The 21716-nt window shown below is 39.0% G+C and overlaps 2 protein-coding genes across 7 annotated transcripts; one reads left to right on the top strand and one right to left on the bottom strand.

Moving 5' to 3' along the window:
- Positions 1-788: 788 nt before the first annotated feature.
- On the top strand, positions 789-10991 carry LOC129577589 (uncharacterized). Its single transcript, XM_055464930.1, has 8 exons — positions 789-3050; positions 3254-3507; positions 5593-5736; positions 5886-5992; positions 6237-6410; positions 7246-7400; positions 7584-7863; positions 8986-10991. The coding sequence occupies exons 1-8, from the start codon at positions 2759-2761 to the stop codon at positions 10505-10507; spliced, it is 2928 nt and encodes a 975-aa protein (XP_055320905.1). The 5' UTR covers positions 789-2758; the 3' UTR covers positions 10508-10991.
- Positions 10992-11006: 15 nt separating this feature from the next.
- LOC129577587 (maternal protein tudor) lies at positions 11007-21201 on the bottom strand. 6 transcript variants are annotated; one of them, XM_055464924.1, is made up of 11 exons: positions 20745-21201; positions 19017-19408; positions 18249-18419; positions 16301-18138; positions 16125-16166; positions 15375-15449; positions 14592-15262; positions 14137-14362; positions 13852-14054; positions 11753-13774; positions 11007-11689 (listed from the first exon to the last, which is right to left on the bottom strand). In XM_055464924.1, exons 2-11 carry the CDS (start codon positions 19329-19331, stop codon positions 11283-11285), a joined length of 5970 nt encoding a protein of 1989 aa, XP_055320899.1. In that variant the 5' UTR covers positions 19332-19408; positions 20745-21201; the 3' UTR covers positions 11007-11282. The 6 variants fall into 6 exon arrangements, with proteins under 6 accessions (XP_055320899.1, XP_055320900.1, XP_055320901.1 ...); XM_055464925.1 differs by having other exon boundaries at positions 20741-21064; XM_055464926.1 differs by lacking the exon at positions 20745-21201 and adding an exon at positions 19588-19859.
- Positions 21202-21716: the final 515 nt, after the last annotated feature.

Raw genomic sequence — 21716 nt, 5'->3', positions numbered from 1 at the left:
CGCGCAAAAAAATCATAAATGAAAAAGCGTAACGAAACGTCATGTACACACAGTTGGGCTGCTGCTGTGCGAAGACTTGTCGGTACGTGTACAAAGAGCATCCACACTATAAATTTTTGCGCCTAATGTTGTGCCGTTGCCGTTGCCAACGGAAGAATAACTCGGAGTATTTAGATGATATATTGCCATCGTCCTCGTGCCTGCCATCGAATGCTTGGTGCTCTCTCACTCTATCGCATGGTTGTTAGTTTCGTGATGCCGTTGGTCTGATGCGCCACTACTATGCTCCCAGTTGGAGCTGCTGCTACTCTGTTGTGGTTGACAGCGAGTTCGTGGCTTGGAGATGGAAAAGTGTATGCTCACACGCACGCACACATACACGCACAATACTGAGAGAGAGAGAGAGAGGTAATGTGAGCGCCAATCTTCCTGCTAGATGCAAACCAAGTTGTTGTTGTTTTTTTCTGTTACAATCTCTACCCTGCTGCGTTGGCTCCCTGTTACCAGATTTTTTCTTACTCGCTCGTCGCTGGTTTTCCCCCGTTTTTAGCACCCGCATCCAAAAACACTCGTAAAGATGATAACGTGATTGTGCGATGCTGCTGCTGCTGCTTTATGTGTTTCCCCGTGTTCTCTCTGTATTTTGCTTGCTGCTGCTTTTAGTACAAGAGCAAGATATTTATCTCTCTCTCCCACTTTTTGTGCGAGTCATTTGTCTCTGTATGAGTGTGTGTTTGTGTTGGTCTTTTTGCAGTGTGAGTTACTTAAAATACCGTAAACTATACACACGGAAATGTTGACAAGAGGCCAGGATCCAAAGTTGAAAAGAATAACATGCATTCTGCAAACAGATTTCGCTTTGATTTTTACTCATTTGGCGGTGCTCACGCTATCCAGTTGGTGCTAAAAATGTTTTCAATTTGCGAAAAGCCAATGTTTTATTTTGTTGTTGTTTGTGTTTGCTGAAATAATGTTGGAGATCGGTATTTACAAAAAAAAAGAGAAAACAAAAATTACTTGTGTAACAAACTTTCGATAAAAATTAAAAAAAAAAACTCGATCAAAATGTACAGTAGTTTCGAATTGTTCGTTAATTTTTAGTGATTTCGACGATTGTGTGTGTTTTTTTGCGGGAAAAAATTGTTTGTGTGGAATTTGGTGTACGGACATATTTCGGAAGTGTGACTTTGCCATTGCAAACGATAGCATAAAAAAACGGCAAATGAATGTTAACGACAGAAACAGAACAAATAAACAGAACTCAAAATTTATTTGAAATAGCTGAAAGCATTCGTCTGAGTCGTAGCATCATTTTGCGTACATTTCCCATAACGCACATATGCACATGCACACACATACACCGTGTGAGTGTCAAAAACATACAAACGCATAATTTTGCACATGTAATTCCACGCGCGTCGTATCTGTTTGAACGGGTTTCGCGCGGGAGCTAGATATTGTTGCACATTCCAGCGATACAATCGAATTGACTATAACGAAATTATTCCAATTTCATTGCAACGTAGTCACTTTAAATGAAAACACACGCTCGTTTGCACGCTGTCCGTGGTCTGGCCGTTTGAATATTTTTTTTTTGTCTTCTGTTCGTTTGTTGCTGAAATCACCAAAGCCAGCAATTCGATAATCGGATTATTGTGTAATTCATTCTTGCATTAGAATTAGCGAAAAGCTAAATTATTTGCAGAGGAAACAAACCCGAAAGAAGAGCAGCAAATCCTATGATTTCTCAATCAAAACCATCACACGCATTTGAACGTGTTAGAAGTGCTTTATTCATTTACTAAATTGGTTGTGTCTTCATAAATATTGAAGCTGAAAATAAACAGGAGGAGTGTAACAGAAAACTTTAATCAAATCGACTAGAAAGAGGCGTTCAAATTTGAAAAAGGCCAACATCATTCAGAACACTTAACACGCCGAAATTGGTGATGATAACTAAATTTCGGGTCAATTTTATTCGCTACCGCTATTGTTGCTGCTGAACTGACTGAAAATTGTTACAATACACACAGAAAAAATCGTGTGTTTTGAGAGCCATTACACGCAAAGATTGGGTTCCGTGCTCACTCGCTCGCTCACTCGTTCGTTCGATGTCTAGAGATCATTTCTCGGCGGTCCGATTTATTATTTTGTCACAGTCTGTTCATTCGATTAAACACAGCATCAAGTGCAAACCATACAAATGAATTTCTTCCGTTTGTTGCTTGGTTAATAGCAGCTGATGATTGTGTATATGTTGAAATGTGATACAAAGACAGAATGTGTACAGCACCAAGTGATGAATAATTGGTCTATCGTCGGGTGTACGCGCTGTGTATTTGATGTGTGAGCTGTGTATGCGCTCCCATCCCAGAAAAAGTGTTGTGTGTTGTGTGTAGACAGTAAATGTATGCGCTTTTATTTTTCTTGCTGGCAGTTTCATACGTTTCAACAACGAAGGTTGAAAATACCAAATAAAAAACCAAAAATTTTAAGGTATATGTTCATAACGGTCATTGATATAGTTACAAGTTCAACGAATTTTGATGCATTTACCTATTTACCGATAAACATTATATATAACCAAGGATATTAAAATTAAAACAAACAAAAACGGCGTGTGCAATAGTGTTGTGTTCAAACGAATTGAAGAAAGATTTCAAAATACAAGTGATCGGCCAATTGTGCAGATTCCGTAGTTGTTTATTGTTCAATTGTTCAAATACTCGATTTTAACTTTCAACTGCAAGATTGCACCATGAATGCTTCAATGTCATTTCAAGAAATAGTGGTGTCATCATCATCACCACTGTCGTCGTCGTCGTCATCGACAGGAGCATCATCAGCAACAACACCACCGACTGTGATGAGTTGCATGCTTCGATGGCTGTTTGGTGGCAATAGTCAGAAAGTCAGCACTTTGAGGAAAACTCAACACAAACATTTGTACTGGATTTTAATTAGCTTAAACATTTTTATTGCTCTGGCGTACTGTGATGACGATATTATAGCACCATCGACACAGTCATTCCCACAGAAAAGGAGCGGAGGTAAATTGTGTGCGTTTGTGTGCATGAGTGGAAAAGAAAAAAGCCGATGATTATTTGCTTGTTTGTGCTGTTTATGGCGCGTTATTTCAATATATATTGTTGTTTTCTGTTTATGTTTCTCTTGTTGTAATTGCGGTCTGTGCTGTTTGCCTGTTTGCCCGTCCATTCATTTGGTCGGTTTGGTTTGATTCGATCCGGTCCAGTGCTCAGTGGTACGGCCGCACGAGAGGGTAGTGTGCTCGATGTTAAAGACCATTGCAATAAAACGGTGGAAATTTACGAGGATGTTTCGTCGCCGGACCTTACAAATGCCAATCGAAATCGACCGTTATTGTGTACATACCGATTTCGAAGCTTTCGCGGTGCACCACGTGACTGGGTGCTACGCATTCGATTCAAAAAGTTCAAAGTTGGAAACATTTTAAATGCAACACACTGCGATGGCGGATATTTGCAGGTATGCAAACCATTTTATCGTTTTTCTTTTCTTTCACATTGGTTGTTTTTGTTGTCGCATTCCCCAAATTCTGAATGAAGTATTCGAAAAAATTATGCCGAAATTTAACAAACAAAAAGGGAAAATGCCATGCATTTCAATAAATCGAATTGTTGCGTTACGGCAATTTTTCTCTTTCATGCACGCACATTTCGGGCGCGCTCATTCACGAAAACAAATGGACAGCAGGCAAAAGACATGGATAAAAACCAGAAAACACACAGATATGTACAAAAAAATCATTGTTCATTGTGAACAAATCAAAGTACCCCTATCAAGAAAAGTCATGGTTATTTCAACCAAAACGATTTCGGTTTTTTTAACTTAAAAATTTTGGTTAAATTAACTGAAACTTGATTTTCAGTTATTTTACATAGAACATTTTGGTAAAAAAAACCGAAAAGTTTCAGTAAAATTATGTGAACAATTTTTTGGTTAAAATAAATATAATTTTTTTTGAAAAATCAGTCAAAAATCTTCAGTGAAATAGACCGTGAATTTTTTTGGTTAAAATAAAACAATTTTTTCGAAAAAAACAACCAAAAATCTTCAGTGAAATAGACCGTGCATTTTTTTGGTTGGAATAAATATAAAATTCCAGCAAAAATATTTGAAAAATTTCAATAAAATTTATTGAACGTAAATTTTTCATAACTACGGCCGATTACATTTAATGAGATTGATATGAATGTACAATTTAATCTTATTCCTGTAAAGTGTGCACACGTACGTGCGCTAGCGTTAAGAATGCCAATCTATATTTGTTGGCAAAGAAATTTTAGAGACCTTGTAGCCTCTGTAAAACACTGTGTATTTTTTGTGGAAAATTCACTATACTCTCTGGGTCGAATGCCATTTGTGTCGGAAGGATGGGCGCCACTAAATCCGTATATTGTGTGTCGACTCTCAAGTTATTTGTTTCTCTCCCGCTCGTTCGCTTTCTTCCTTGCTTGCTTGCTTGCTACTCCCAATTTTGCACTCACACTTTTTCATTGTTGTTCTTCCTCTTGGTGCTGTAAGATTTTAATCTTGCTGACGACTGAATATATCTTGATGATGAGTAAAAGAATCGCTCGTGCGAATAATTGGCAAATGATGAACATTTACAGAAATCTGCATGAGAAAAAGTAGCAGCACCACCAGCAGCAGCGGAAGAAGGGTGAGGTCTGGGTGTATGTCTGCTATTACCATTAATTCTTTGATTTAACGGTTCCGGAACCTTTATTTTGCGTGCGCTGTACTCCTCCCCCCCTCTCTCTCTCTTCTCATGGTCGCTTGCTTTTGTGTAACACACTTATGCAGACAATTCGCCCCTTTTGTTCTGGCAATCGCTCATGCACTTTCCGAATGAGATTGCATCCATTGTATCGAAACAAACAAGACTTATCCTTCATTTCGCATTTTAATTTTTTGCAACTTCTTCTTCATCATCGTCATCGCTTGAGATCCCTAATGCATACTATACACACACTCCCGATAATCATTATGACGTTGACGATGATAGATGATATAAATGTTAGATATTCACTTTCTCCAATGCCATTTTTTTATTCTTTCATTCGCTTGCTTGTTTCAAGCTTTGATTCCATCCTCTGATTATCTAGTGAAATTCAAACAAATTGAACAAATCGAAGAAATTTTTTTGATGAGATCAGCCATTTTTTCCTTGCCAGCGCATTGGCACAGAGCTACTCAAAAGGCTCATTATGAACAGCTCTTTTCGATCGAAATAGCAACGAACGAGGTCGTTTCAAAAGAACACGAATTTACTTAAGAATCTTTTTTGATCTTCTTTTGGATAGCTATTTTCATGCAATTTAACGAAATTTTTTATTGTTGAGAAATGGTGCAATGGTGGAAGAAACGAAAAACGGTGCATCATCTCAACTGAATAATGGCATTTTTGATGCAATTTGAAGAATTCGAAAATAAAACGACTTATTCCCTGCGACGGTACTTCGAAATAGAAAATTCGACTAAATGGTATTGTTATTATCTTTCTTTTCCCATTCATTCGTTCGTTCGTTATCACAAAATGATTGGCAGATTGTGGATGGAAATGCCAAAACAGATGTATCGAATCGTCGTGAGCCGGGCATGTTTTGCGGCGAAGCAGAACAACCTCAAACGTTCATTAGCGAAACGAGCTACGTAAAAATCATATTTTTTGCCGAGAACTATACGGATCAGGTAAAGTAAACTCAAATGCTCCAACAAACTAGATAAATATTTCACTGTTATGCGTCATGTTAAGGCTATGTTGATGTGATGCATTTGGATGTTTGAATTGTACGGCACAACATGTGCTAATGATGATTATCATTATTCTGTTTCCCTAGACCTACTTTTCGTTCGATTCACGGGCCGAACAACAAATGGAGGTGTATTTACGATACGGCCAACATCCGGAACTGTATCCAAATCGACGCGGTGAAGTGGTTCAAGGGTGAGTTGTACATGGAAATTACAAAGGAAACCCCTAATATTTCAATTTCATATCGAAATATATCAGCACATATCAATCATTGAGCTCATCAAGGGCCTAATGTGATTGACAGCTTGCCAATTGGATCAAAATGAATAAAACAGATGAAACAATTTTTTACTTTCATATTCATGGCATTGGATTGGATTTGATTTGTATTTTGTCGTTTGTGGCTGCGCTGCGCGCCATTTACATATATCTACAGTTCGTATTGCGAGCGAGAATTTCGGGATTGTCGTCTTCAAACGTGCTACGTGCAATCGCCAGCCTATCCCGGCCTTTACCCGAGGGCTCTGAACTGCCGATATCGCTTGCATACGCGCCAGCCTTTCATTAAATTGTATTTGCAAAACGAACACTTTTCTGTCGATGGTCAACGGTAAGTGTGAAAACACAATCTCAATCTCACTCTTACTATCACTCTCTGACTAGAAATTTTTTTATTGTCGACGTGATATCATTTGATTATAGAGCCTTTGTGAATCACAAATTGCGATACGATATGCTCACCACTCTTACTCTCACTCTCTGCCCATTTCGACGGTTAATAAAATAGAAAATCGTGTTAGTCTCCGCGAATGCGTTTGTGTATGTGTGTGTGTGACGTGTGTGTGTTTGTTTGTGTTGATTTGTAACGGAGTCAATCAATCTTTCGCTCATACACACAGTCTCTGTTCCATTCGCTCGGCAAAAGTGTCCATTTCAATGGTGTCAATCAATGTAAGTGCTATGTACGCTCGCGAACAAGCATCTAAATAACATCATTCTCACTCTCTTGCTTGTTCGCGCACCGTCGTCCAACATTTATTATGTCAATTTGTGTTTTCCGTTTTCGGTCATGGTTTTAATTGAAATTGATTGACAATGGAGAAATAAACACCAAATCACACCAAAAATAAAAAAAACAAATGTTGATGAAAAAGGGTTAAACGTTTTATTGCCGAGCAGCTTTAAATAAATCTGATGGCTTGATATAAAAATGGGCATCATTATTTTCTGATTTTGATGTATCTTCAATAAGATTGGCAGAGACAGAGACTGAGAGAGAGAGCGCCTAGGGACAAATAAGCGAAAAATAGTTTTCACGTTGACAGAATGACACTGATTTGGGTTGACTGTTGATTTTATGTTCCTTTTCTTTCTCTCACTTTCTCTCTGCTTGCTCTTTTTTCTTTTTGTTCTTTTTTTTATATTTCCTTTTGGTTTTCTCGCAGATGCGAAAATATTATGACATGTCCGATGCGCGAAATTGGTTCTGGCTCCAATCATTGTCCGTACGATTGGTTGGCCGTTTACGATGGCCGAGATGAGCATGCACCATTGATTGGTAAATTCTGTGGCGTTGGCAAGTTTCCATACAGCATCATCGGTGAGTGTGTTAAAAAATTGTTATCCTTGATTTCCGTTTTTCCTTTATCAATCGTTTTTATTTCGGCTGCTTGATAAAATATTCCGAATCATAGCAAAAGAAAAAAAAAATATGAGAGAACATTCAACATTCTTGATTCAATAAAAAACGCAATCAAATTGAGTCAAAATGTATTTAACGCAGGCACATCACAGCATATGTTTGTGGAATTTGTATCATCTCCGGCGGGACCCTTGTTGAATACGGGATTTCATTTTAACGTTGGCAACTGGCCGGGTCATGTTGATACTGCTGGCAGTCGGACAGGTGCATGCGATTGGATGCTCAGTTCGGAAGCTCTGAAGGACTCGAATGCGTCAGAGGGAATATTTTTAAGCATCGCTCATTGGTACCCACCGAATACAACATGCAGCTACCACATTCAAGGAAACGAAGGCGAAGTCGTCCGTTTGTACTTCCCAAGGTTTGTAAAGAATAAAATGAAATAAAATTGAATGTCGCCATCGCCATCGTTGTCGTCATCATATTTCCAAACACACACACAAAAAATACACAATTCAAATGGTTTGGCCCGAGAAATGGCATTAGCTCTAAGAATATTATGAAAGCCGTTTTTTTTTTCAATTGCAAATAAAAAGATGGTACCATTTTTCTGTGTTTATATGTTGTTATTCTCGGTCTGGAGAGAGATGAGAAATACGACATGTACAAACACATACGCTTAAACACAAAAAAACGTCATGCTTATGACTATTTTCCGTTCCTCCAGTTCGTTGCACAAAGGAAACATAGTTCAAATGAACGCTAAAGCAATTATCTTTTATCCAATGAATTATCCACATCGTTAACAACATCAAATATAAGGAAAAAGAATTGTGAACTGGTTCATATGCACAAAAAAAAAACCTGAATTGTGCTACGATTTTTTTAGAGGAACAAAGTTTGAGAGAGAGAAAACCAGCTTGACTTGCAATGCCTCACACAACAACAGAAAAAAAAACGTGAGTAGAAGAAGAAGAAGGAGGAAAAAGCGACAAAAAAAAACGGGAGCCATCGAAAGAATGGAATAGAACTTGACACGATTCAACAGAATAGATTTCCACAATTCCACATGCAAGAGGACGCGCACTAATGCAAAATTTTAATTTGATGTAACGAAGCAAAATCATTGATGTTAAGCAACGTAGTACATTGTGTCATTATGCAAACAATTCGCTCTTAGCACATGTCATTTCACTGAAACGTGCCTGTCTTACTTTAGCATATTTTTTTTCGCTCTTTTTCGCTCACTCTTGCACTGTCACTGTGCGCTCGCTCATTCGCTTTTTCGTCCTCTTTCCAATATTGCCGGCTGCATATTTTGCACACAGCAATCCAAATCAATCACACCGAAATCGTTATTAGTGAATTGGAACGGATAATTTTGCGCTTGTATATTCTTCTATCGGTGATGAAGCGAAATGTGTAATCTCTCGCTATCTCTCACTATTAATAAGTTAAATTTTTTAATGTAGTTTTCTGTTTAGTCAATAGCCTGAATGATTTTGTGTTTTCTCTTCTTTTTTTCCCCCCACACATTGAACAGCTTTCGAATTAATCGAATCGAGGCACCAATCGTTAAAATCGATATGGATTGTGCTGAGTCGCTGACAATTTACGACTCAAACCGAGCTGATCCAGCACGTATCATCAAAACATTTTGTGACACATTCTCACGGCCAATGGAAAAGATTGACTTTGTCAGCACCGGTCGTTCGTTGTATGTACGTTTCGATAGCAAAACCGGAAGCTATAGCGGTAGTTCATTGTATTACTGGGCACACTATGATTTCTTCAATAACACCAAGTTTGGCGAACCCATTCCGAATACCATTTGTGATGAAGTGTTTTATGCATGGAAACATTCACATGGTCACGTTCGTTCGCCGTTGAATACGTTGATTTTTAAACGAGCCACCGGCACCGATCTACGCTGTCAATATAAATTTATAACCGATAAACGGTTGTATGCCCGCGTGCTCATTGAAGTAACATCGGTGACATTCAAAGATCTACCGTATAACATGAATACATGCACTCGTTGCCACGAAGAACGTGTTGATAAGCTCATCATTTGGGAGGAACGGGAGAAAGCACAAGAGCCATTGGCCTGCTTTTGTGATGACATCCCTCGAGCGGTGCGCATCATTTCGTCCGGCGAACAAATGAACTTGGAAATGATTGTGCAAGGCCAACATTCACAGAATAGTTACTTTAAAAATCAAAGCCCATTGTTTCAAGCGAATTATGAGTTTGCGCATGGGCCAATGTGCGGACCGATTACGCTTGGGCCATCGGCAGATGGTGAACTATCGTTTCCTTTCCGCAACAAAGTGAATTACTATCAGCCGACGGCGGATCATCCAAAGCGGGAAAAGTGTATTTGGGAACTGAAAGTGGCTGGCGAACGTGATTTATGGATGCATTTGGACAAAGCTGAATTTACTGACAAATCATGCGAAATGGCTCGCATTGAGGTCTATCTAGCCGGTAGACTTGAACCACGCTTTGTCATTTGCCCGGAAAATGTCAGCTTAGCGCATGGTTTACCAATTTTGTCGGCAGCCGAATTGGGCGCTCTCGATAATGACAATGAACCATTACCTGTTGTGATTCAATACACCGGCGACAGTACGCCCGGTCGAAATTCATTCCGATTGCTGTGGACTGAACTTTTTCATCTGCCTCGTAATTCCGATGGCAATTTGGCGCGTTCTTATCTAAAGGATTCCGATTGCGATTTCAAATGCCCAGGCAACACAACCGTTTGTATTCCCAAACATTTGGTGTGCAATGGCATTTTGAATTGTCCAAATGTTACAATGACTTCGACACTCGAAACGCTACAGCAAAATGTTCGTGACAATCTCAAAATGATGGATATTATCGATGAAAATTTACTGAAACATGGTCGGTATTTAACCGACGAAGATCCAGCCATTTGCAATCGAGGCAAAGAACTTGAAGTACCTTATGTGAAACTACTGTTCATCGCAGCCGGATTGAGTTTGTTCTTTACCGTTATGTTAGCATTGGTTTGCCGATACTGCTGCTGTCGAAAAAACTAAACACATACCATGAACAATAACAAAAAAAAACGGAAACAGCCTAGAAAATCCACTGAAATGTTGTCGATTTAAATTCTTTGCCGATTTTCAAGGAATGTTGGAAAAACGATGTTATTTTTCTTGGGTATATTTGCATTTGATAGTATATAGGTTCATCGTGAATTAAACTTCAAGTCATGTTGAATAAAATTGAGAAGAAGAAGAAGATTCGACAGCATTTGTTCTGGAAAGCAATAGTTAATGATGATGAGAGTCGGAAAATCAAAATTCCTAAATAGTAATGAGACACGCAATTTCACATAATAAAACCAAAATAAGAATGTAACAGACCAAGACGATGATAAGTGAGAGAGAGAGAGAGAGAAACAAAAATCAAGAAAGCAGACAACAACAAATAATAGCAAATTGTATTTTAATACCTGAAAACTGATTTTAAAAAAATAGCAGAATAAAGCAACAAAATTGAATAAAACGATTTGAAAAAGGAATACACTGCAGCTTGTTTTTCAATATAATTTATATTTTTTAACGATTCATTCGTTGTTTTTTTGTTTGTTTTCCTTGTTTCAATAAATAAAATGAACATTGCATTTTTTCCTCATCAATGACATTCGTCAGATTTTTTTTGCTTTTGTTATTCTTGTAAATATGTTTAATTCTTTTGAAAAAGTGTAAAAAATATCGAACTTTGAATGGTTTTTCTTATTGATTTCGACAATATTCTAAATATATTGAAAATTTATCATTGCTTTTGCATATATTTTGTGTAAATCGTTCATTCGGCGGTGCTGTTGATCGATTGTTCGATGATGTCTGATAGAACGCTCGTAGCGGCGGGGTCAATGTGTGATCCGACACTTTGAATAAATTCGAGAATGTCACAATCATCTCGAAAGAACTTGACTGTGGTTTTGGTGCCCGTTGTGCTTATTGCTTCAACTTGGAATGTCGGCTCTGGCACTTCCAACATGAAATTCATGAATCCGGCGACATCGCTGGGTGTGAACTGTTTCAATTGATCATTCGCCAACGTGCAATGTGCTGCTAATGGAACAATCGTGCTCAAAATGCTGGATAGCATTCGTATTTCTGTAATCGTACTTGTGTTGCCATAATCGATGAACATAACAACGGTTCCGTTTGGTGTGTGTTCAAGCACCTTTGCGCGGTAGAAGTAGTCATCTAGAAAAAAGAGAGAAATGAAAAGTTATGGTTTCGATTGGAATCAGATCATTTTATTTTTACCTTCCGGGTAGAGTGCGGCAACTATTGTTCCGACTGGAACATTGGTTGGTTCGAGAGCTTCATACTCTTTGGCGTTTGCAAGTTCCGTTTGAATAGCAGTCAGATCTTCTGACTTCGAGTAGAATTGTATGTAAAAATCGGAAATTGAATTGGCGTGTGTAAGACAACATGCATGTTTGCCACTTGGAAAATCGCTAACATTGATTGAGTGCTGTTGCGGTGAAGTGACTTCTTTTGGCGTACCATCGTGTTCATCTTCCGTTATCACTGGCATGCGTCTCTTTTCGCACATCTCACCCAAGACAGACGATTGATTTTGGTCACCCAACCATAATTCAATGCATGCCTTTTTGCCCGGTTTGATCAGATTCACATTAAATTCAGATGCACCTTCGCCAGAAATTTCGCGGAACTTTCGTTCGGCTTCGTCGCTCCAGTTTTCGACATCGTCGGGCAATTTCAAGTAGCATCGCTTTCGCAAATGAGGTAATTGTGTTATTTCCGGGCTCAATGATCGCACTTCCGTCGTTTGGAACGTGTTGCCATAGTCGAGGAATTCCACATCATACTTTGAATCGGGTAAAATATTTAAGATGCGAGCACGATACCATGCACCATCATCGAATAGTGCACTGCAAATTGTGCCAACCGTTGGTGACGTCAACACCACCGAATCATTGTCACTGGCCAGGTGTTGCTCGATTTTTCGAAGCACTTCTGTGTCAGAATCGACCTGAATGAAAAAGTCACCCAGCGAATTGATGTGTGACACAAAGCACGTTTCACCCGTTTTGATGATTTCCAATGGATCTGCCACTTCTTCTTGAATCATTTCCTTCACCAAATCGCGTCCACCCACGAAAAACAGTTTCACATAGTTCACGTCTTTATCTTTGCTCACTAGCTCAAACTCCATCGGTGAATCGTTGGTCAGCATACGAAGTTTGTTGCAAGCCGCTTCGGTCCATTCGTTTGATCCATGCGGTGCGATTGGCAAAGAGCATGCCATTGCAAATGGTTCTCTTGCGATCAATGAGTTGTCAGTGATTGATTTGAGCAGTGAATTGTCGGTGATCGAATCGGTGTTACCGTAATCAACGAATTGAATGGATGTTATTTCACTATCGCTGTCAATAATCCGGGCTCGATACCATTGATCATCGAAGGTATACTTTCCAATGCATAATACACCAGCACGGAAACTGTTCAATGGCGGCAACTGTGGACCGACAATTTGCAGTGTTTGTTGAAACGACTCGAGCTCATCAGTGTCCGAATTCAGTTGAATGTAGAATCGATTCGGATGATCGACGTGAGTGACAAAAATGAGTTCCCTTTGAACGAACTTTGATTGAACCGATTCTGCGATGCGTTCATTCACCGACTTGTTTTCTTCGGCAATTGGTTCCTGTTCTAAAGTGGACTGTTCTGCTTGTACCGGTTCTTCTACTGCATTACTTTGTATCGGATGCTGCGATACTTCGATTTGTTTTTGTGGCTCTACATCTTTTTGAACCGATTGTTGGGCTTGTGTCGATGTTGGTTGCTGTTCTTCTTGAACGGATTGCTCTAGCACATTCCATTGATGTTGCTTTTCAGTGACTTCAAACAATTCTTTGAACTGTTCAACATTCAACTTCGTTGCTGCTCCTTCTTTTTCCAATGCGGCAATCATACTGCTACCGTTTGACATTAGTTCACAAATGAAGTTTGATTGATGCGTACCAAGAATCTTCACTTTCTTTTCAGTAGCCCAATCCAAGTCAAGCAATGAAATATTTTCAGCAAGCAATTTGATTGGAACAAACATTTTTTGGGCCAAAGCGCTTATTGGGGCTTTGAATTGCTCGGGCAAAGCCTTTACTGCTGACTTTTCAACAACTTCTTTGTTTCCATAGTCAATCCAGCGGACAGCCACCGTGTTATCCGCATTTATTTGCTCGATTTGGCAACGGTAAACGTTGCCATCTGCTGACAATGCAGCATAAGTCTGCTTGAAATTTAACGCTAGTTTTTGTGATGCTGAAAATATAGAAGAGACTTTTTTTTTAAATTATTGTTTAAATTTTCAAAATGGAAAGGCAAAAAACACCACATACCATCGCTTTCATAAGCAGCATAGAGTTGATCCAGCAAATCACTTGCTGAAAGTTCGAAGCGTTTGCTCTGGATATAAACGGTATAGGGTGGTTCAACGTATGGAACAAATCCATCGAATTCATCGCTATAGATTGGGAAGTTGCAAATGTCAGGTACATCTTCGTCATCATCCAAGTGTGGCAGATAAATAGACGTCTTCAAGCTAAAAACAACCAGGAAAAAAAGGAATCAACCGGTGATTCAAGTGGTAAACAATAAATGAATTTTAGATAACAATGGCTTACATATTATCAGAATCGATTGATTCCACCTTGATTTGGACGTATTTTTTCTCGTACGCTCGGAATTGCTCATTTAATTGTGGGTTCTTCTTAACTAAGCTTAAGTCTTTGTAGCTGCACATGAATGCAATATCACAGCCGTAAAACATTGCATGGAAACGGGACAGATCCGTGGCTGCAGTGATGAATACGGTGAGTGTTTGGCCTACTAAACGCTCCAAACAAATATCTGTCGATTAAAAGAATTGAATCATGAAAGATTTTTTAACGTGTAAAAGGAATAGTCATCTAATTCAAATGCTTTTTTTTGCAGCTAATTGAAAAATGAATTTTTTTCCAAAAATCCTTTCTAAATGAATAATTTTTCATAAAATTAAAAACAAATGTACTCGAAACGTAAAGTTAAAAATAAAGTCACTCTCGTGAAAGTTGTATGTTTTTCAAATTTATTGCCGTACCTTTGGGTAAATTGGTTAAAAATTGATCGCGCATCAAAAGATCCTTCAAGTTTATACCATTTGCGATCAACTCAATAGTGAGTTTGTCATGCACGTTAGCGACAACAGTGCATTCAAATTCATCGATGCCATCAATGTACGGATGTACTTTTTCGTGGACTTCCAACACTGGTTTATTCAAAATCACATTACCAAATGTACAACAAATGGCCATCGCCGGCAGTTTGATGAATGATTTCTCCAATTCGTACATATTGGACAATTGACATACGACTTTGGCACCGTAATCGATGAACTGAACACGATACTTGTCACGTTGTTCATTATATTCGATGACTTTGGCTCGTTTGATGACATTATCCGCTTTGTGGCGCACAAGAACCAATGAACCTACCGCCACTTTATGCTGGATTGGTGCACGTTTTCGATAGTACTTTTGAATTTGGTACATCATGTCATCGCATTTACTGTCCATCGATTTGAGTTGCACGTAAAATTCCAATGGTGAATGCCACTCAACGACGTTCACCTTTGTTATTGAGTTGAGTGGAATGGGTATCGAATCCGGTAGCGTAGGATTGAAGCCGACAAAATCTTCCGTTGTTATAGTCGGGATCGATGGCTTATTGTGGTTGTTGTTGTTATTATTATTGATCTTTTCCGGTGATTTACTAGATTCAAATCGAAAGAAAAGCGATTAAACTAAGTCTTAGTGAAACCAAAAACCCAAATATGAAATGGTGAGATTTTGTGAAATATTCTAAGCTAAAAACCACTACGAACCTTGTCGAATCAGTGCTATGAATACTCGATGATTCTGCAAGCCCACAGCTTTCCCAATTATCATTCTTATCGAGACTACACAAATATTTGAAACGAACAGATGGAATTTATGAGTGTATGTGATTATTAACATGTAACCAAACAAAATACAACAAACTACTAGAGACATTTGAATGAAACAATTGTGAATGTGAAATGAATATTGTGCGGAATATCGCACGTGCATGAGAGTTTTGTGTGTGTGTGTGTGTGTGTGTGTGTGTGTGTGTACGAAATTTTTGGTGTGCCAAATATTTTGATCTTTTCGAAATGAGTACGTTTCAACCAATTTACAAGTTTTGGAAAATAGTGCACCAAAAATTAATTTATTTCCTCAAATAAAAATGCCATCCAATCGAATATCCTATTTTTCTTTTCATAAGACCAAAATGTGTGTGTGTGGTTGTAGATAATAATAAATTGTTGCTTTGAGATAAATTGTATTTGGTTTACCCTATCATTCGTTTTCCATTGTGATTGTTTCTTGATCGATTGGGGCGTTTATTAAATCGCGGAATGATATGTTTTTGTAAAATCGGTCTGTGTTCAAACATTTTTAGCAAAACACACGAACAAAAATTGGGTCGACAAATAATTGAAAAAAAAAACACAAAACATTAACACAATCAACATTTAAATGGATTTTCATTCGCAATGTGATGCAATGTTTCATTATTTCAAGCGCATAAAATGAATTTAAACAAAACTTACTTCTTATTCATGTCACCATTGCGACGATTGTCATACTCGGGTCTGAAATAGAAAGTGAATTTGTTTTATGATTAAAAAGTCAAAAAAAAATCAATTATGAAGTTTGTTGAAAGAAGATTGAAAGTTTTTCAACCAGTTATTAAAGTGAAATGAAATGAATATCTATGATAGCTCACCGATTTCCATAATTTCTCGTGGCGCCATTGTTCATCGGTGATTTGGTTAGATTATCGCTTCTGGGTTTGGCCTGTTCAAATCGTTCCACCATATTTTGATTTCGCTTGCCAAATCGTTCATTTTGTCGTTCAATCGCTTCATTGTATCGCTCTTGCGTTTCAGCTCCATCGATCTCACGCACATTTGGCCAATTGTTGGCGCCTCGATTCATTGGTGCGACGACGGCGGCGGTGGAGGTGGCTCTCAGTGGCTTTTCAATCTCCGTCGTTGGTTTTGATGGTGCTTTGTTACCAAAATTACGGCGCGGCATCGCTAATTTGTACACCGAAAGTGACACACTGATCTCCTTGGCATCATTGGTCAAATCAACAACATACACCGAATTCGAAGATGAACGATGCATCGATACCCTATACTCGATTGGTTCACCGCTCGGGTCATCGATGAACAATTCAATTTTTTCGCGCGTTGATTCCGGCAGATCGACGATTTCTTCGAACGCAGTCAAGCAGCATTCGATGGCTTGGCGTGGTAGTTCAAAGAAATATGGTGTTATTTCACGCAAATTCGACAAATGACACTTCATCTCATGGCCATAGTCGACCACATAGACTTGAACATGTTCACGATCCACTTGATTTGTAACGATAACACGATACCATTCGGTCGTATCGCCGTTGACCATAGCCGCGCAGCACGCATCTTTCGCTGGCAACGTAACCATTTGATGGGCACCATGACAATGCGCTAGCAATGCATCCATCATACGATCAAAGGCTGGCATATCCTTGACACGTTGCACAAAAAATTTCTTGGCTGTTACTGCGGAACGTATACAGACAATGTCACCGTCCTTCAGATGTGGTGGATTCGGGAATGAGCTCAGTTCTATTTTCTTTTCCATCAACTGATGCAGTACATTATGTCCGTTCGGTAGGAACAGCTCGCATTGCTGTGCCGTAGACTTTGTCGTGGGAATGACTTTAAGATCGAGGGTAGCATTTGTCACCAAATCGCTGAAAGACTTTTTCAAATGATCATCGATCGGACCGAGCTCTTTGCATCCATGCAATTCGAACGGCATTGCAAATGTTTTGTGTTCGAGGAAATGTGATGGAATTTCATATAATTCGGAAAGTGGCACCAGCTCGGAGTTGCCAAAGTCAACAAAAATGACACGACAACCGTTTGTGTGCACTTTGTGGATTACCGCACGATATAGACTCTGGTCTTCGGAAAATCGTGCGATACAGGCCATACCAATGCACGTCATGTTGATAGGCATTTTTGACATGAGTTGAACACGTGGCGCACTTGACAGATCCGATGACAAGCGATCCAACACATGCTCTTGGCTCTTCAACTGGATGTAAAATTCGTTTGGACCATTTTCAATGTATGAAACATAAACCGGGTGATACAGATTTGGCGGCAATTCGTTCGCTGTAAACGCCGGCATTCGACCGGTGGGTGGAGGCAATGGGACGACATCGGTTGGATATGTGTCCGGTTGGAAGCTTGCACGCATCGTTTTCGGTGCTATGTAACTTTGAATCAGCTGCTTGCCATGATTTGTGATGGTGATGCTATTATTATTAGCGGGCGCTTGCAATGGCCGAGTTGCCACAAGATTTCGACGTTTCTCACGCCGTGCCGGTGATCCGGCCCCATTTGCTGTGGCCGCACTATTTGCAAACGCATCGAAACGTTGCGTTAATTTGCGCACTTCGATTCGTTGCTCGGTGAATGAAATCTCCATGCCAACTTGTGAATTGATCAATTTTGTCGCCAAATCAATTCCGTTGCAGCTCAATGATATGTAACGATGCTCACGATCCTGATGAGAGAGAGAGAGAGAGAGAGAGAGAGAGAGAGAGAAATTGAATTAAACAAACAATTTCGGAGTTTGATTGAAACATGTGCGTGACTCATTCGTGATGGACTCACCGTTTGTTCATTCGTGATGGGCAATACTGAATTTTTCAGCAGTGACTCGATGATAATCAGTTCATTGAGTTTCCAAAGGCAGAAAAAGTTGGCCAATATGTATTTTGTAGCGATCGGCGGGAAATCACGCAAAAAAACACCCTTTTGATTCATCAAATCCAGTTCAAGCAACTAAACAACGAAGAAGAATAAACAAACCAGATAACATATAATAATTCATAAACAAAACCTCTGATTGCATTCAACCGATTGTAAATAAATCCCATGTTTATTTTCTAAATGCCAAAATTTTCTTGCTGACTACAATTCGATCCAAGTATGTCAATGGTTCTATTGAAACTGTTTCTTCGAATTGGTGCTGGTGTTGATTCTCGAAAAATTGATCTGATTAATAGAAAATCACTACGTTGGTATAATAAATTCAGCCGCTTCAACCGTTCGAGATTTTGAAACATAAACAAAGCGCACAAGTTTTGGATTACAAATGAAATGATATTGGGTGGCCCATTATGTTTCGATGCCATAGTTCGATTCAACGAAACCAGCGAACGAAACATATGAATGTGACATGTCGGAAACCGTAACATTTGGTGTTTAATTTGATTTGAATGGAAGAGAGAGAGAGAGAGAGAGAGAGAGAGAGGGTCCCGGTCGGCAACAATAGCAAATTTGATTTTACAAAATGAGCGTGAGCCGTCAGCCCAACTCTGTGACGCAAGTCGAAAGTTAATTTTGAATTTACATGAAAAATTAGTTAGTTATACTTACAAGGCTTGCATCCACATCGTACTCGATGCCATAGTCGATCAGTTCGATGGTGACTTTGTTGTGGGCTCGTTTTTCAAGCACCGTACATCGATGGTATTTATTTTTGCCCACACTCAATGCCAAATAAACGGTGTCAAATTCCAAATTCGGGTGCAGATCGCCCGGATGAAGGGCAATCTTTTTCTTCGTGTGCGGCTGATAAGCAGCAATTTCCGAATCCAAATGATCCAATAATTCCGGCTTCTTATGACCGTAGATTTCCAAAAATCCACGGAATGGTTTGCATCTTGTCACCGTTAAATTCTCCATGTCCATGTTGCGTGCACGTGGCTTTAAATGCAGTAGCACTACCTTGTTTCAGTTTTCGATTTCAATTCGTTAATAATTTTGTTCTGCGAACGAGACGGAGAGTGCAAAACGGAAAATACAAATGAGATTGTGTTGACAGTCATTTTGTTTTTGTCAACTCTAGCAGCAACAACAGCACAAACAACACAAACAACAGTAACGAAAAATTGCTCTGAAACGAAACGCAGTACACTTGTTGCCGAAATGTGTGGCTTTTATTTACCGTTAATCTTCAGCAGTGGAGAAAAAACAGCCTCGGTCGCGCGTCGGAATGTGAGCACAATGGTTTGTGCGAGTTAAAAGCATCTACAGTTTTCTATTAAATATTGCAAAGATCAAGACATACAAAAGAGCCGACAACGAGAGAACACACAAAGCCAGAGCAGATTGCCCAGTGCAATGCACATCGTACGATTGTAGTGCCGAGCGCGCGCCGAGAGAAAATATTAAAACGAAAATAAGAAACCATGCGATTAATTAGAGCAAATAGAGTTTTAAATATTTGAAGTGAGTTTGCATTCACAACGAATGAGTTCTCGTTGTTCACCACTGCGTGTGTAAGTGTATGCGACAGAAAGAGAGAGAGAGAGAGAGAGAGAGAGAGAGAAACAGATCGGACGCGCGCGTTTTCATTTTCTTTCGCCTTCGACTCGGTTTTATGTTGCTGTTTCAAGTGTGTTGTTGCTTGGATTTGAAAAATACAACAAAAATGGCTTCGTTTCACTCGGCCCCGTTCATCGAGCGGGGAAGTGATTCGGAATGAAGAAAAAAGAATACAAAGCAATTTCAAACAAATCAAACAACGTAATGAACGGCTAAACGCCATAATCAGAAAGAAAGAAAAATTATATTAGCATCAGACGAATTGCATCGACCGATTAATTTTATGCGATTTGCCAAGCCCAAACTAATACAGCACACATCGCAAACGATTTAGAAAAATTATTTATTTGACTAATCTTCGGCATCACGAGTCGTCGAGATCTGTACCAACGAGCAAGCGAGAGGATAGTAAAAAAGCAGAGCATGACACAATGAAAAAAAAAAAATTCACAATAAAAACATTCACACGACGTGCTAGAGAGAAGGAATAATCCAAAATCTATGCGTGCACAAATCGATCGTCGTGCGCCTAATTTTATTTTTCTTCTTCTTCTCCATCTGTTTTACAATTTTGAATTGATTTTTTGCACGAAAGTCAAATGGTTCTCTCTCGCCAATCGAAGATCAATCGCGATTGACGAAAATGAGATTTTATTGCATTGGAATTTTTTTTATTGTGTTATTGTTTCACATCGTTGCGGTCACTATGTTTGAACCATCTATAAAATGCAATGTGTGTATATATGGAATACAAATTGTAGAACACTATTTACTTACCTACGCTGAATTCCATTGGATGCGGTTAACATTTGAAACCGCACACACAATTCTTGGATGCACTTAAAGCGTTTTCGTTATTAATTTTTCTATCCGTTTGTTCTTTTTTTTTAATTTCTATTGTTTACTAAACTAAACTTTACATTCTATTCTTTGTCTTTGCTGTTGAGCATTCAATCTCAATCCACTAAATGAATGTTATTTCTTTCGCTCGATATAAGAGAGTCTATCGCAACAGACAGATCTGCCGAAACTAATAGAGTGCTACAATAACATACATCGCACACTGCGCGAGATGTACCGTACCCGAAAGAAGAAGAAGAATAAAAGAATTGTGTGTTGTGTATTGGAATGCACATTCGAATTGGAAACATGTACTAATACGGTGACATTGAATAGTTCATTTACGTGTTGCGATTGTCTGTGTGAGAATGGATTGATCTGTATTGGGCCCGTCTGTCTGTCACCAATTTTAGTACACCCATCGCTACTCCATTGAACAATGTGAAGTTATTTGAATTGCTCTCGCCCATTTGATCGATTATGCAACATTATGCTGAAAGTATTCTTTATTCTCTGCATTCTAATTCGTGCAATGATGTTGGAAAATAATTTTCCAGGTCCTTGAACGATGCGACAACGAGTGATTTCAGAGAAAACTTCTAATGCTTGGCTCATGGAATCAGCTGATTTTCAGTTAACGTCATCTAGTAGTGAAAGGTGAAACTAGAAGCTTGTCATCTGTTAATCGAGTACTAAATTGGCGCAGCTTTTTTTTTCAAACTCTTTTACAAAGTTGGATAAGACGCAAAACCCGAAATAAAGCAATCCATTCAATACATTTGTCATTTAACGCATAGCTCACCTTTGTCGCTTCTGCTTTCTCTTAGACATTCGCTGTGATTATTCAACTATCGCTGTGATTATTGACTGTCTCTCTCACACACACACACACATCGGTGGTGGCCTAAT

The sequence above is a fragment of the Sitodiplosis mosellana genome, unplaced genomic scaffold (genome assembly GCF_009176505.1).
Source record: "Sitodiplosis mosellana isolate CC-2019 unplaced genomic scaffold, AAFC_SMos_1.0 Smas_scaffold_6197, whole genome shotgun sequence".
Classification (NCBI taxonomy): Eukaryota; Metazoa; Arthropoda; class Insecta; order Diptera; family Cecidomyiidae; genus Sitodiplosis; species Sitodiplosis mosellana.
Note: the sequence above shows the minus strand (reverse complement) of the source record. Positions and strands in the feature narration are given on the sequence as shown.

Coding starts and splice junctions, on each gene's coding strand:
- LOC129577589 (XM_055464930.1), top strand. CDS start 2,759: ATGAATGCTTCAATGTCATTTCAAGAAATAGTGGTGTCATCATCATCA. Junction 3,051..3,253: donor CCCACAGAAAAGGAGCGGAG/GTAAATTGTGTG, acceptor GATCCGGTCCAG/TGCTCAGTGGTACGGCCGCA. Junction 3,508..5,592: donor GCGATGGCGGATATTTGCAG/GTATGCAAACCA, acceptor AATGATTGGCAG/ATTGTGGATGGAAATGCCAA.
- LOC129577587 (XM_055464924.1), bottom strand. CDS start 19,331: ATGGACATGGAGAATTTAACGGTGACAAGATGCAAACCATTCCGTGGA. Junction 16,167..16,300: donor ACGAGAAATTATGGAAATCG/GTGAGCTATCAT, acceptor TTTCTATTTCAG/ACCCGAGTATGACAATCGTC. Junction 13,775..13,851: donor TGCTGCTTATGAAAGCGATG/GTATGTGGTGTT, acceptor CTATATTTTCAG/CATCACAAAAACTAGCGTTA.